At 32.8% G+C, this 14,316-nt stretch overlaps 1 protein-coding gene and 1 long non-coding RNA gene across 7 annotated transcripts in view; one reads left to right on the top strand and one right to left on the bottom strand.

Moving 5' to 3' along the window:
* The window catches only part of LOC126745779 (uncharacterized), a 230,574-nt gene that overhangs the window by 175,243 nt on the left and 41,015 nt on the right, over positions 1-14,316 (top strand). For all 5 annotated transcript variants that reach the window (XM_050453768.1, XM_050453769.1, XM_050453767.1 and 2 more), the window contains 2 exons: positions 2,885-3,067; positions 3,126-3,282. In XM_050453768.1, coding sequence (XP_050309725.1) covers positions 2,885-3,067; positions 3,126-3,282 — 340 coding nt within the window. The remainder of the gene's footprint in view (positions 1-2,884; positions 3,068-3,125; positions 3,283-14,316) is intronic.
* On the bottom strand, positions 4,775-14,093 carry LOC126745782 (uncharacterized). Of its 2 annotated transcripts, none has more exons than XR_007663674.1 (5): positions 13,788-14,093; positions 11,994-12,044; positions 10,983-11,936; positions 8,762-10,664; positions 4,775-5,286 (listed from the first exon to the last, which is right to left on the bottom strand). It is a non-coding gene; the product is annotated as an uncharacterized LOC126745782 (long non-coding RNA). The 2 variants fall into 2 exon arrangements; XR_007663675.1 differs by lacking the exon at positions 13,788-14,093 and adding an exon at positions 12,136-13,764.

Here is a 14,316-nt window from a genome sequence, read left to right as displayed (position 1 = left end):
TACTGCAGCTCTTACACGTCTTTCTAGGTCGTTTGAAGGACTTTGAAGACATCCCCCAAACAAAAAAGTCTAGTGGTGTAAGATCCGGTGATCTTGCTGGCCATCTTATTGGACCATTGGGGCCTAACCAATTTTCTTTAAATCGTTCCCTTATATAAATAATTCAAGACCATCCTGGTGTTACGTGGCGATGCTCCACCTTGCTGGAATATTATGGGATCAAAAATTAAAGAAGTTCATCGAGAAAATTCTCAATTACAACTAAATCCATTTTAATATGTTAAATAAAATGTTTCATTTTCTAACCTAGTTTTTGAAATATGTAAGGAAATAAAAAATGTTATTTGTAACAGTTAATGGTTATTGACAACAAAAAAAATGGGAATTAAAAACACGAATGTCCACAGTTTTTAAATACTAGCACAGTTAGCTAAAACAATGACTAACTCGGTGCCTATAGCCATCTAGATGATTTACAATAAAATTACGTTTAACCGTCACTTGTCAATTAAATGTCAACTTGTGAAATGTCGCTGAAAGAAGAATTTTAATGCGCAACGAATGGCGTTAAAAATATACACGGTTCCATAAAAAATAATAAAGTTGTGGTTACTTCTGGTTGAACCAGAAGTTGAAAGAAATATTTTTTTTAACGTAAATTAAGCAGAATCATGGGTTATATACAGGGTGATTCATTAAGAATCGGCTATCTCTGACCTGGAGATACTACACACCAAAATATGGCGATTGAGCTTAACATGTCTCATACTTTTTATTAGATTTTAAGCTGTATCGTCTTGAAAACTGGCGAGTTTATGTGTTTTGACATGAAAATTACGAATTTTGTGGTGAATTTAGCATTATTTATACAAGGCGTTAATTACACCCTGTTACTTAGGTAAATTATAACATATCTTTTTTGCCTAATCAGTTATGGATAAAACGACTAGAAAATCTAAACGACAGTTCCATTTTTAATAAAAAAGGTACACTTGTTTATTTCATGTAACTCTATCAGTTTTTGAGTTATTTGCATTTTAAACATTCAGCGTAAAGAATCCTAGGCCATCGTTTACATTGACTTTTTTTCAAGTAGGCTTGTGTCAGCACTTATCAGTTTTTTGTGTAAAGAAATTATTTGACAATTTTACTCTCACTAAGTATTGTATTATTTATAGTAAAAATTTCAAAATAAGAAAATGCCACGTCATAATGAATATTACAACAGTGAAAAGCGTGATATGATTTGCGTTTTAGCTTAGTCAAACTAAAGTGGACTTGGTGCAGCCAGAAGGTATTTAGAATTATACTCAAGTTGAACACAATCCAATCACAAACTGTTCACACGTATTTATACCCGCCTGGGCGAAACAGTGTTTTCATCCTAAAACCTTAAATGGTGCTCCAAAAAATATCAACGTCGATGATGAAGAAGAGGTTTTACCTCGTATTTCGGAAAAGCCAGATCTCAGTACTCGTGAGTTAAGTACGGCAACAGGAATAAGCCAATCGTCTATCTGGAGAATTTTAAAGAAAGATAATCTCCGTCCATATCACTATACTCCTGTCCAAAATTTTCTACCTCAAGATTCACCAGTTCCCTTACGGATTGCTTAATCTATGCTAGATAAACAATCCGAAAACCAGGAATGACTTTCTTGTCACCGATCAAGAGGACGTTTACTAGATGAGATGTTTTTAATTGGAAAAACAATCATTTGTGGGACTCCGAAAATCCACATGTTCTAAAGGAACGACACTTTCAGCATGAATTCAAGGTAAATATTTGGTGTGGTGTGATATCTGGTTTTTTTATTGGTCCTTTTGAACTTTCTCCTAATCTGAATGGGCCCCTCTATTTAAACTTCCTTGAACAACAGTTAAACCCACTACTAGAAGATGTACTACTGGCTGGCCATAAGGCGGAACATGTGGTTTATGCAAGACGGGGCGTCGCCACATTTTTCTCTGCCAGCACGGCGATACCTGAATGAATGTTTTCCTCGCCGGTGTATTGGGCGTGGCAGCGAATTTCTTTGACCACCTAGAAGTCCAGACTTAAACCCTCTAGACTTCTCAATATGGTCACACCTGAAGGATATGATTTACAAAGATACAATTAATTCCATCAAAGAATTACGACAGAAAATTCAGGAAGCTGCTAATATTATCAAAAATAATCGACAAATGTTATTTAATATTCAAAGTGGAATTTACCAATTATATTGAAGTGGGTTTTCTTTTAATATTGTTACTGATTGTTATTTGTTGTATTTACTGTTGTTACCCAGCATAGTAGTCATTTAAAAGAATAAATTCCTATTAAGCCAATGTAATAACGGTGGCTTAGTATTCTTTACGTTGAATGTTTAAAATTCAAATAACTGATAGAGTTACATGAAATAAACAAGAGTACTTTTTTTATTCAAAATTAAACTGCCTTTTTGATTTTCTAGTCGTTTTAGCCATAACTCATTAGGCAAAAAAGATGTTGTAATTTACCTAAGTAACAGGGTGTAACTAACGCCCTGTATAAATAATGCTAAATTCACCACAAACTTCGTAATTTTCATGCCAAAACACATAATGTCGCCAATTTTCAAGACTACTGCTTAAAATCACAAAATTATTAAGAAATTAAAATTCCAACTTTAAATACCCTATATCTCGTAAACCTGCAAAATTTGTATAAGACATGTTAAACTCAATCGCCATATTTTGGTGTGTAGTATCTCCAGTTCAGAGATTACCCATTCTTAATGAATCACCCTGTATATATATACAAAAATTTAAAAAAAATCAAAACCCAAAAAATGAGAGCTGTTAGATGGTTGTTGTGCCACCCGGTATTATAATTCGTTATCATTATAAAAATCTTCTCTAGGTATATATTGGTACTGACGTAGGCAAAGTAGCTCCCCATATGTTTTACCAAGCATGCAAAGTGAGCGGGAAAAACTCGACTCCGTGCGTAGAAAAGAAAATCGAAGGTACCTGCGTGATTGAACTGGGTTTAGATCCGTCGAAGGACATGTGCGCAACGTGCGACTGCGTCGGTATATTAAAGGTGAATTTTTAAAATCAATTCATAAATTAAACAGTTTTACTAAATATATTTTTAATAGGAAAGAAACGTAGATGTAGAGCATAGGTTCCCGGATCAGCTAGGGAACAGGAGTAAAAAGAAATCGACGAGGTGTCGAATGATATTTAGGACGACCATATCGCACGACAACGGGACCACTGAAACGTTACAAGTTTGCTCACAGCCTATTGTATGCAGTAAGTATTTTCTTAGCATTTTAATTGAATTTATGGCAGCAGGGAAGAGAAATAAAGAAATAAGTCTTTTAGTTTTAAAAGCCATAAAGCAGTGTAACGACAAGGTGAATATGACCGGTTTTAAATATCAACAAACACGCTTGTTAAATTATTTAAACCATTTACATTATTAACGCGACGAAAGTCAAGCAATTATTAATAGAAAACAACTACCATGAATATAAATAAATTAAACAAAATTGAAACATTTAATTTAATAATTTATGGAATATCCATTGTGGGGTCCTGGCTTTATGGCATTGATGAAATTAAACTTTGAAAAGTAATTACTGGCCTATTGAACCACATTCATTGTATTAACCAAAGACTAGTTGTTTGAAAATGTAGTGCAAATTCTTCATGAGGCTTAGATGCGGTGATTGCGCTGACAACTTCTGCGCAGTGTTCTCCTAAAAAAAATTGTACTAAATTATAAGAAGGCAAGTACATTCGGGCAAATGGGTTTTTCGGCTAACGTGTACGTCCTAACCAACGCTAGCAAAAGTCTGTGCTTCCCTTTGTTAAAGTTTTACGAAGGCAAACATGCACGCTTACTAGGCGCTATATAAAGTCGAAAATTAAGAATTAATTCGTTTAATATGTACGCTAGTAAATTAATTATTAAACATTCTGGCGAGTTTATTTTATTCAAAAAAGTGAAATTATAATTTTTTGAAAATTATAAATTTTACAGATTCCTGCGAAAATAAACGACTCACTACGAATTCGTTGTGTCAAATAAATTCAATAAGCAAATTCCTCATCAAACGCATTTGAAAGAATCCATTCGACCGCATTCGTTTGCTTAATATGTATAAGTATATACAGGTTGGGGAAGTGATTATTATGCATAGAGAGGTACTTTAAGGCGAAATATGGCAACGCACCAATAAAATTTCGCAAAAGTTTTACATTTCTAAACTATCCTTCTAATGCAAGCTTTACATATATCAGTGTACGACCTACATTGAATCATTATCTCAATTTATTTATTATACGGTATATAGAATAAAAATTAGAGCACTATTTTCATAAAAATAAAATATAAACTGTGATAAAAGTAATAGCATTTACTTTTTTAATATTATCCCCTTAATAAGAAGAAATGTATGTATGTACAAATGAATCGGTGAGTTCGAAAACCATACATGTCCAAAATCCGCGTTTGGAGAAAATCAATAAAAACCTTTTAAAGCTAAAACTACTTAGCATAAACTATCGGCATGCATAGAAAAATTGTAGATCTCATGGTTGGCAATGTGTTTTTAAGGGTAGTTTTTCAGAAAAAAAAATGGACTACCAATGATAGATCAAAAGGGCGGACTGACTTGTACGGTTTTTGAACTCAATTCTGTATAGAAAAAGATATAGGTAAACATTTATTGATTTTTTATATATTTATTCAATACAGAGGAAAAATACAACTTGAAAACTAATATCTCAATCATTTTAATCATGCTTTTCAGCGTTTGTAGTTTTCCATGAAGTGATGTGGTAATAAAATTCCATAAAAGTCAGAACCTTCTTGAAGTCCAGATTTTTTTTTTTCATTAATCGGAACAGGTTCTTTATATGCCTTATTATTGGGCAGAGGTGGGCTGTGCTTATGTTCTTTGAGCAATTTAAAAGTTTGGGAGTATAAACCATCTATATATTCCCACGTTTTAACATATCCTGGATTTGAACTTTCATACAGCAACTGCCTATAGTTTGACACAGCAAACGTTTCCTTCTTAGCACCGGTACCTCGAGTACTACATGTTTTTTTATAGTAATCAGGCCACTAGTTCTTAAAATTAGTAATATCAGTGTATCGGATCTGCTTCATAGTAAATGGCTGCTTGTTCCTGGAGGTCAATATTAAGTCCTCATATTCTTCTGGAGTGTAAATTCGATCATGTTTTTTAAAATTCCGTTTTGCACAGCCAAAATCCCGATCACACGGCAAAAACGAATGGCCTCTTACTGGAAAATAATGATAAATTTTGTTAAATCTCTTGGTTGCCTGTAATGCTAAGAGGAAACGAACCATTGTTTGGTTTCGGTTCTGCCCTGCACATCCATCGGAAAATAAATGCAGTTCAGTGATTTCAGGGCGTATATGTTTCATTATAAATAAATAAATAAATAAATAAATATGCCTTTTATTTTTAAAATTACATAAACATGGCTGAGAAAAAAAAACATTATTAAAAAGCTGAAAAAAAAAACATTATTAAAAAAAAGTAGCATAAACCACTGGCGCAGTCTAGCTTTAAAGAGCTACTCTACTGAACCAGAAGCTATACTTTACCATCAGTAAATAAATTAGGTAGTTAAAAAAAAAATTATCTTAGGCAAATTAATTAGTAAATTACAATAAATTATTAATTAAATATTACAATTAGAAGAAACTTGCATAACAAACATTAAATTTGCCAGAAAAATTGCACAAATAACAAAAGCCACTAAAAAAAATCTCCATTGGTTTGCAAATTAAATAGATGTTCCTTGAATTTTATTTTAAAAGATTGAATTGATAAATTAATTAGGTTTGTTGGTACTTTATTAAAAATATTTGCTGCATTATAAGAATATGACCTCTGAAACATGGCACTATGATGAAGTGGAACCGTAATTCTTTTAGAAAACCTTATATTTAAACCATGAACAGTGTCCCGAAAAATTAGTCTTTCTTTAAGGGAGACAGGGGAAGATGTGTCATTAATTATTTTCAATAAAAACACTGCAAAATGTAATATCCTGCGCATATCCATTTTAAGCCATCTAATATCACTATATAAATAAGACACATGGTCAAATTTTCGGAGTCCATAAACAAATCGAACGCAAGCATTTTGGACCCTTTGAATTCTTACCCGACTTTCCAAATCTAGACAAAACCCACAAACTACGTCAGCATAATTAAAATGAGACAGTACAAGGGATTCACATAATTGTTTTCTTAACTTTACATTTAACATATGGCGGTTATTATACAATGTTTTCAGGGACATAAAAGTTCTTTGAAAAATTTTTTTAAGGTGTTCCTTAAATCTTAATTGTTCATCCAAAATAACCCCCAAGTTTTTACCGTTGTTTACAAATTCCAATCTTGTATTATCGAAATTAATATTTATATAGATTTATATAGATTTTAAAAACTCTCTTTGATTTTTGTTACCAAATATCATAAGCTGGGACTTATTAGGATTTAATTTTAAATTGTGATTTTTTGAGTTTAAGCCTAGTGCTTGCAGGTCTTCATTTATGAGTGATTCGGCCTCTTTATAGTCGCTGTAATCAAAACAATAATAAATTTGCGTATCATCAGCAAATGCCTGAAGCTTACAATATTTAAGCGATTTTAAAACATCTGAGGTATACATTATAAAAAGCAAAGGACCCAAAATAGAACCCTGCGGTACTCCACAACTAATACTTACTTGTTCAGACTTTCTGTTATCGGAAAAAATCGTTTGATATCTATTAGACAAATAGGATTTTAAAAGCAAATAGGAGTTATTATTAAAACCGTAATACTTAAGCTTAGCGCACAACAAATTATGGTTAATAGTGTCAAACGCCTTAGAATAATCCAACAGCACTAAAACGGTATGCATGTTTTTATCACAAGCTCTAAATAAGTCATCAGTTACATTACAAAGTGCTACCGAAGTGTTAAAATGTTTCCTAAACCCACATTGTGAATTTGGTATTATTTCATTAGATAAGCAATAGTTATATATCTGATTATAAAGAATTCTTTCAAAAATTTTCGAAACGGCAGGCAAAATACTTATAATGCGAATGTCATTAAGAGTTGTAGGAGTAGACATTTTAGGCAAAGGTTTTCCCATTGAAGTTTTCCATTGATCAGGAAAGTAACTTATCTCTATGCAACAATTTATAATGTGGGTTAAGTACAAGTCAACAAAGGGGCTACAATACTTCTTACAAATATTAAAACTTTTTAGTGCATTCCACAGCTGACTCGTTTCTCTTTTATTTAAAAAAAGTGAATCGATATACTTCCTCTTCTCTCTCCGAACCCGAGACAAAGTAAAATTTCTTAAACCTTTGTAAGTATTCCAATCTTCCAATAGTTTTGACTGTTTGAATATACGCAAGGCATCGTCCCTTTGTCTCATAAAGATTTTTAGGTTTTCTGTGAGCCATGGTGCTTTAGGCTTAGTAATGCGAGATTCTCGGACAGGCGCATGCCTATCGAAAAGGGTTAAAATAAAATTATTAAACATAGATATCTTCATATTAATGTCATTTTCGTAAAAAATATTATCCCACGGCAAATTGTGCATGTCTGCATTGAAATTGTATACATTAAAATTTTTAAAACAACGGTACCTAACAATTTTTTGACTGCAATTTATTTTTGCTAAATTTAATTCACAATATATAATTTTATGGTCGGATACGGCATCAGCCGATAACACACCCTTATTAGAAACCAACAGCACATTAGAAACAAATATGACATCTAAAAGAGTACTTACATTTGCCGTTACTCGTGTGGGCTCTTCATTTACTTGATGTAGGTTGTAGTTTTCAAAAAGTGTAGTAAGTGGATTTTGAAGACTCAATAAATTAATATTAAAGTCCCCTAAACAAAAAGTTTCTTCTACAGCAGGATAAAGACATGAAAATATATTATCAAAGTCAGCGGTTAATGCACCAAAATTTAGCGTTGGTGGCTTGTAAAAAACACAAAAGCCATAATACTTATTTCCCAACCTAATCTTAAAAACAAGGTATTCAAGTTTAGGATTAATATTAAAATCAAAAGTCAATATATCAACTTGATATGTACATTTAACAAAAGCAGCCACACCTCCCCCCCTGCCGACCCTATCTTTTCTAAACATTTGGTAACCCGGAATCTTAAATGCGTCAGAATCATCCCCCTCAGACAGCCAAGTTTCAGACAACAAAAATATCTCAAAATTATTTGCTTCTATCATATCACGTAATTCAGCAAAACCCGTAAAGATAGATCTTACGTTTAAGTGGCCAACTTTGAATTTACTAGTAGTCATCATCCAGTAACCAATTTGATTCTTATTAACAATAATATATGTATGTATAATTATAGGAAAAATGCGGAAAAATTTAATGTTATGCAAGCTCGAAAATATATCAGTGTTTCCCTATACAGGTATATATAGATAATAAATAGCTTAGCCTAAAAACAAAACAATAGAAAACAAAATAGAAAAAACAGCGCTTCCACACAATGCCCCGGGATTATTTTGTAAAAAATAATAATTATTCATATAGAACCAAAACCAAGCAAAAAAATTAAGCAAAAATCGTAATAACTTCATGCAATTAAATAAATTAAACAACAAAAAAAAAAAAAAGAGAAAAACTGTTTCTTATCCCAGACAACACAAAATAAAATTGTAATTATGATTAAGTTATTGGTTAAAAAGTATTTTCTTACCGAAAATCGAAATTGCTGAGTATTGATAACAATAACAAAACGTATTAAATTACTGTCCATTATTAAGCTAAGCAGACTTTATTTTAATTAAGTCACTTTCACTAGGTATACGATGTACTTTATTGTTAAATTTAGTATAAATAACTCCATTCAGGACCCATGCGTTTTTGACACCAAACAAGTCAATGGCCTTATTAAGTAGAAAAAGGCGATTTTTAGTTAAATCTTCCTTTATAAATATATTACTGTTTTTCAAATTTTTGCGACCTTTTAGTACCGAAACACGAGCCATATCACTACCGAAGTTCACGAGAACTGCAGGAGGACTATCATTGCGTGCCTTGGCCAAAACACGGAAGCACTTTTTTATATCCGATCTATTAATATTTACTTTTAGCTGTTCGGTAAACAATTCGGTTACTTTTGAATGCAGGTTCTCGTTTACGTCCATGGGCAGCCCAAAAATGCGTATATTCATGTTTCGTTGGGATTGTTCAACGCAATCTGTTGTGGTGCGCAGTTTTATGTTTTCCCGTCCCAGCTCAAGGACTCTATCCTCCAGAATAGTACACCTATTCACCAGGACAGAGCAATCATTATTTAATAAGTTTAGCTTCTCCTCAAACTGTTTTTCAATGCGGGAGACTATTTTATCGACAATTTCTTGCAGAAATTTGTCATTAAAAATGCTTATTACTTGCGATTTAATCTCGCGCAGGTCAGTAGATGAGAATCCCATTATGGCGGACAGGAACAACAACTTGGAATCAGTTAAACACCAATATTTCACTGCACTGGAACTATTTTAACCCAACTACTTGGAATTAATATTGACTGTGCTGCACTTATGACAAAACTTTGAAAATTATTTAATAAACTTAGGTAATGACTCCATAAACAACAAAAATCAAGGAGCGTGTGCGAAGACGATGCTAACTACTCGCACGCCATCTCATACTCAATCAATCATTAATCATTAAGAAATGTACACACTTTATTAGGTCCCTTTTGACCTTGACCTTCATGGTAAGTATAAAAATGGCCAGTATTATCCTTAACGTAGTGTATTTGGAATGCGAATACCCAGAGCTGCCTAAAATAAAATATTTCCGGGACCGAAATATGCGGGAGTGGCATGTTTTGCATATAATCAAAGGCTAGTCCCATCACTTCTGGTCGTTCAGTACAAAGGGTTTGCACTTCTTTAATTTTGTTATAAAACTTTTTCGCCCGCCTTTTATGAACTATTAGTTCAGCTGCAACCACTCTCTTTGCGTTATCGTTAAGGTTAACATCTTTAAGCCTCGTTCCATATTTTTCGCATTCCGAACATACATCAACCTTCAAATTGAAGTTTTCGTGGAAATACTTTAAATAGAATTCGTATTTAACTAAGTTTTCCAACTCTGGATATATTTCGACAAAAAGGCTATGCATTTTCTTTACAGTCAAAGATGCATCTAAATAACGTACGGTTTTTGAGGAATAATGTGAAACTTTGACCGGAAACGCCTGAATGTGTTCTTTAATTTTTTGAGTCCATTCATCGCATAATGTACGAGGTCTATTATTATGCCTACCTCTAAGATCGTTTGGTGATTTACCTGCCAAAAGTAGGGTGTTCAGGGGCTGAACTTGCCGGTGCGATATGGCATGAAGATTTATAAATGCCTATTTGCATACGGAAATTCTATTTGAGCCTTTTAAGACAAAGTACGAAAAGTTTGATTTTCTTTCTTGGTTGTTTTCCGCACTTCTCACGCGATTTCTCTCGATTTGTTTAGCTTCCATTAGTCCTTGTAAATAAGTATCTTGTTCATTTTTTGTCGTACGGCTAAGTAGATTAGTTAACATACTTTTTCTTTCTTCCTCAGTAAACTGTTCCATGCATTTTTTTGTACAACTAAAAAATAAAACAGCTATTTTAATTTAAACCCAACTTGTTGCTAAAATTTACTAGCCTTATCCCTGACTAGCAGTATTTCGGGTGTAAGCGCATTATAAGTACATTGAGTGCACTTATTATGCGCTAAAAAAACTAACCATACTAACCCAAATTACTATACAAAAATATTTATTTGTTCAAAAAAAAATAAAAAAATAAAAATAAATAAATAAATTAAGATAAAAAAAAATTAAGTCTACTAGGTTATCAAACAATATACGTATAATGCGTTCTTCCGAATTGCTGCTAGTCAAAGTGTTAAACTTATTAACTTACCTACACGCAAAGCCTACAGTCTTTGCATTGACATGTTTACCCGTCTTAGAAACATATGCCTGACCTTGCGAACGTGCTGTTTTTATTGCATTATATTTCCAACGATCAACATTCCTTTTCCTTTTTCTGCTGGCACTACTAGTGTCACTAACTTCTTCATTATCACTGGATGACATAATTTTACTTTAAATTGTTAATAAAACGCTGCTACTAAGCTATTTTTTATGATAAACATACACACGAAGTGAACGCTGTGCGTGCAAATAAGCAACTGGCCACTATTTTGTTGTTGAGCTGAAAAACCGTACAACATTGACATGTACGGTTTTTCTCCTCACTAGCAGCCGTGCTACGTTAACGACTAAGTATCTAGTACGGTTTTGAAGTTCAATCGATGAAAAGACAAATTTTAAACAAAATGGTTGTCTTACTTACAAATGTCAAATTTTGGACTTGTACGGTTTTCAAACTCACCGATTCAAATGTTATACAGGTAGGGAGAACTGCAACAACTATATTTTGGTTATAGGCTGAGTCACCCCTTGGGCTGGATGGACCCCAATCCCAGAATTTTAAATGGCTTCACCCCCTTTGTTATATCTTAAATTAAGAACTTTTAAAATAGTATTCACCTGCACAAGAATCTTTCCTAATTTTACACAGGGTCAAGGAAATGTATGGAAGGCTGTTTTTATAAAGTGTTCACTAATAAGATGCTTAAATTCTAGATTATTTTAGTCTAAACAAAAGAATTATTTATTTTCAAATTAATTTCTAACATGAAACACTTCTCTTGGAATAGATACACATTCTGTAAAAATTCGTTGCCGAACACCATCGAGTGAAGCTAGTTTCGTTTTAAACATAACAGTTTTTAAGTGACCCCAGAGAAAAAAGTTAGATCTGGTGATCTCGCCGGCTATTCCATTGGCTCTCTTCTCCCAATCCACTGATCTGAAAATGCATCATGTATTAATACAGAATTAGAAAACTTAAGATCAATTTCCCTACAGCATTCTCTTTATCTAAATCCAAGCAAGTGTTGTTTGTTAATATTTGGTCCTAAAAATAATGTGCAGATTATTAAAAATCAAATTAATGTTAGGGTAGGTGACGTGTCTTTAGAAATAAAGGAAAATATAAAAAATCTTACTTTTGACAGTCAAATGCGATTCGACCAGCACGTATCTCATTATATCGAAAAAGCTTATCTTAGACTTGAATTATTATACAGCAATCGACACATTCTATTGCAAAGATTAAAAATAATTTTGTGTAACGCTCTCGTTCTATCTGTGTTTGACTATGGAGATGTCGTTTATGGAAACTGCTTGACACAAATTAAAAAAAAACGTATACAAGGAGTGCAAAATTCCTGTTTGCGGTATATCTATGGAATCCGTAAATATGAAAGAATTTCTTATAAACTCTCTGAAACAAACTGGCTTAGAATGGAAACTAGGCGTAAAGTGTACTGTGCATCTTTTTATAATAGGTTATTATGTTATAAGACACTTATATATCTTTACAATAAAATTATCTATAAATCGCATATCTATAGGTTTGATCGAACATCTATGGACGAAGTTTTTCCTATAATATTTCAAAGCTCTACAACTCTATTCCCGATTGTTTCAAGATTTTGGAACCACGAATCTTTAAACATAAAACCTTTAATTATATTTTCCCGCAGGAGAGTTGAGTAAAAAAAAATACCTATAATAAAACTTCAAACTTTTTAAATCTGTTTTCATTCTATTTGCTCTTTTGAAATGTATGCCCTATTGATAATTGATATTATATATTTAGTTATGTTTTGTAAGAGATTTTTCTCTTGAATTAAGGTACTATGGATATCTAAGGTTAAGTAGCGCAGGGTAGATAAACCTATTTGTATAGGTTTTTTACATCTGGACTTTGCCTCTTATTTGTTTATTGTTATAATTATTTGTAAATCTGACTTAAATTGTGAAAATAAAGCCATTAAGTAAGGCCCTGTATAATTAAAAACATCCCTATATTGTGCGAAACTGCCTCTATAAAAGAATAATTTGAAATCTTGCGAAAGGAGTATAAACAGCCATAATAAGTTAAGAGAAAATAATAGCGCTTTAAAATTCAGCAGTGCTGTCACTCAGCAAAATGAAGCATGCGGAACTTATTATTGGTATTCTGTAAAAAATAAAAACAGCAAATACTTGTAAGACGACCAGAAGCGTTGCTGCCATAATATTGGACATTGCACAATCGTCAATTCCCCAACCTGTATATTTTTACGCAGTTAATAATCGTCCTTTAACAGTCTCTCATAATTTATTTATTGCCGGCGCTAAGTGGAGCGAGCGCCAAATTTAATGTAGATGAAAAATATAAAAAGCGCCAATAAACATTTTGTTTACCCCTTATTATTGCAAATTTATTAGAAAAGCTAACATAAATGTTTGTAAGTGACAAACATTAACGAACATAAATGGCGCAGTGAGTGATTTAACCTTTTACGACTTATCGAAAGGCCTTTTGCGCAATTCCCATTAAAACAAGTGTGTTTTATGCATTCGGCCTTTTTCAGTCTACTGGCTGATTTTTAATACAAAAATGTGGCACTAATTACTTGAACCGGTCACACTTCTAATGCTCAGTTAGCACATTTTTTTGTCTATTACTTCACACTCTAATGCCAAAAATAAACGCCTGTATTATAACGTTGGTGTTAATAAACAAAAGTGTTAATAAGACGTCGATGCTAAAAAAAACACGCAACACTAATTTCATGGATTTTCGGTGCTTTGATTGAACTGAACTAACCTTGTGGCGTGGCGCATCATGCAATCACCCAAAACAGTGTTAACGAAAACAAGCTTAAGAAATGTATTATAAAGCAGTAATTAATTATTGTTGAGCTATTTTAAGCGAGCCATTAACTTTTTACAACCTCTAGAGGTGTTTATACCGAATTTTTGCATGAGACAAATATTTACGCCAGGAACAGGCGGTAGTAAATTTCGAAGGTCGATTTTTATTTGCGATATAATTTTTAGTCGGTGGATTCAATACTATGACGTAATTTATTTTTTTGAACTATTTGGCAAGTGAAACTGTTATGGGAACGAGGAATTTATATGATGGGATCGAAGATGCACGCGTTACCTAAGGATTGAATGAATTTGGATTCGTAACTTTAACTTCAATAAAGTGTAGGGCGTAAATTTTGATCGGCGTAATATTCTGTCGTTTGTAATCAGGCACATACCAACAAGAGGAGTGTCTTTGCAGTCTATGTAGATTACAAGACAACCTTTGACTCTGTACCACGATTGCCAAGATCGAGCTGCCA

This window comes from Anthonomus grandis, chromosome 16, assembly GCF_022605725.1.
Source record: "Anthonomus grandis grandis chromosome 16, icAntGran1.3, whole genome shotgun sequence".
Classification (NCBI taxonomy): Eukaryota; Metazoa; Arthropoda; class Insecta; order Coleoptera; family Curculionidae; genus Anthonomus; species Anthonomus grandis.
The sequence above is the reverse complement of the archived record's forward strand: the minus strand, read 5'-3'. Positions and strand labels throughout refer to the sequence as shown.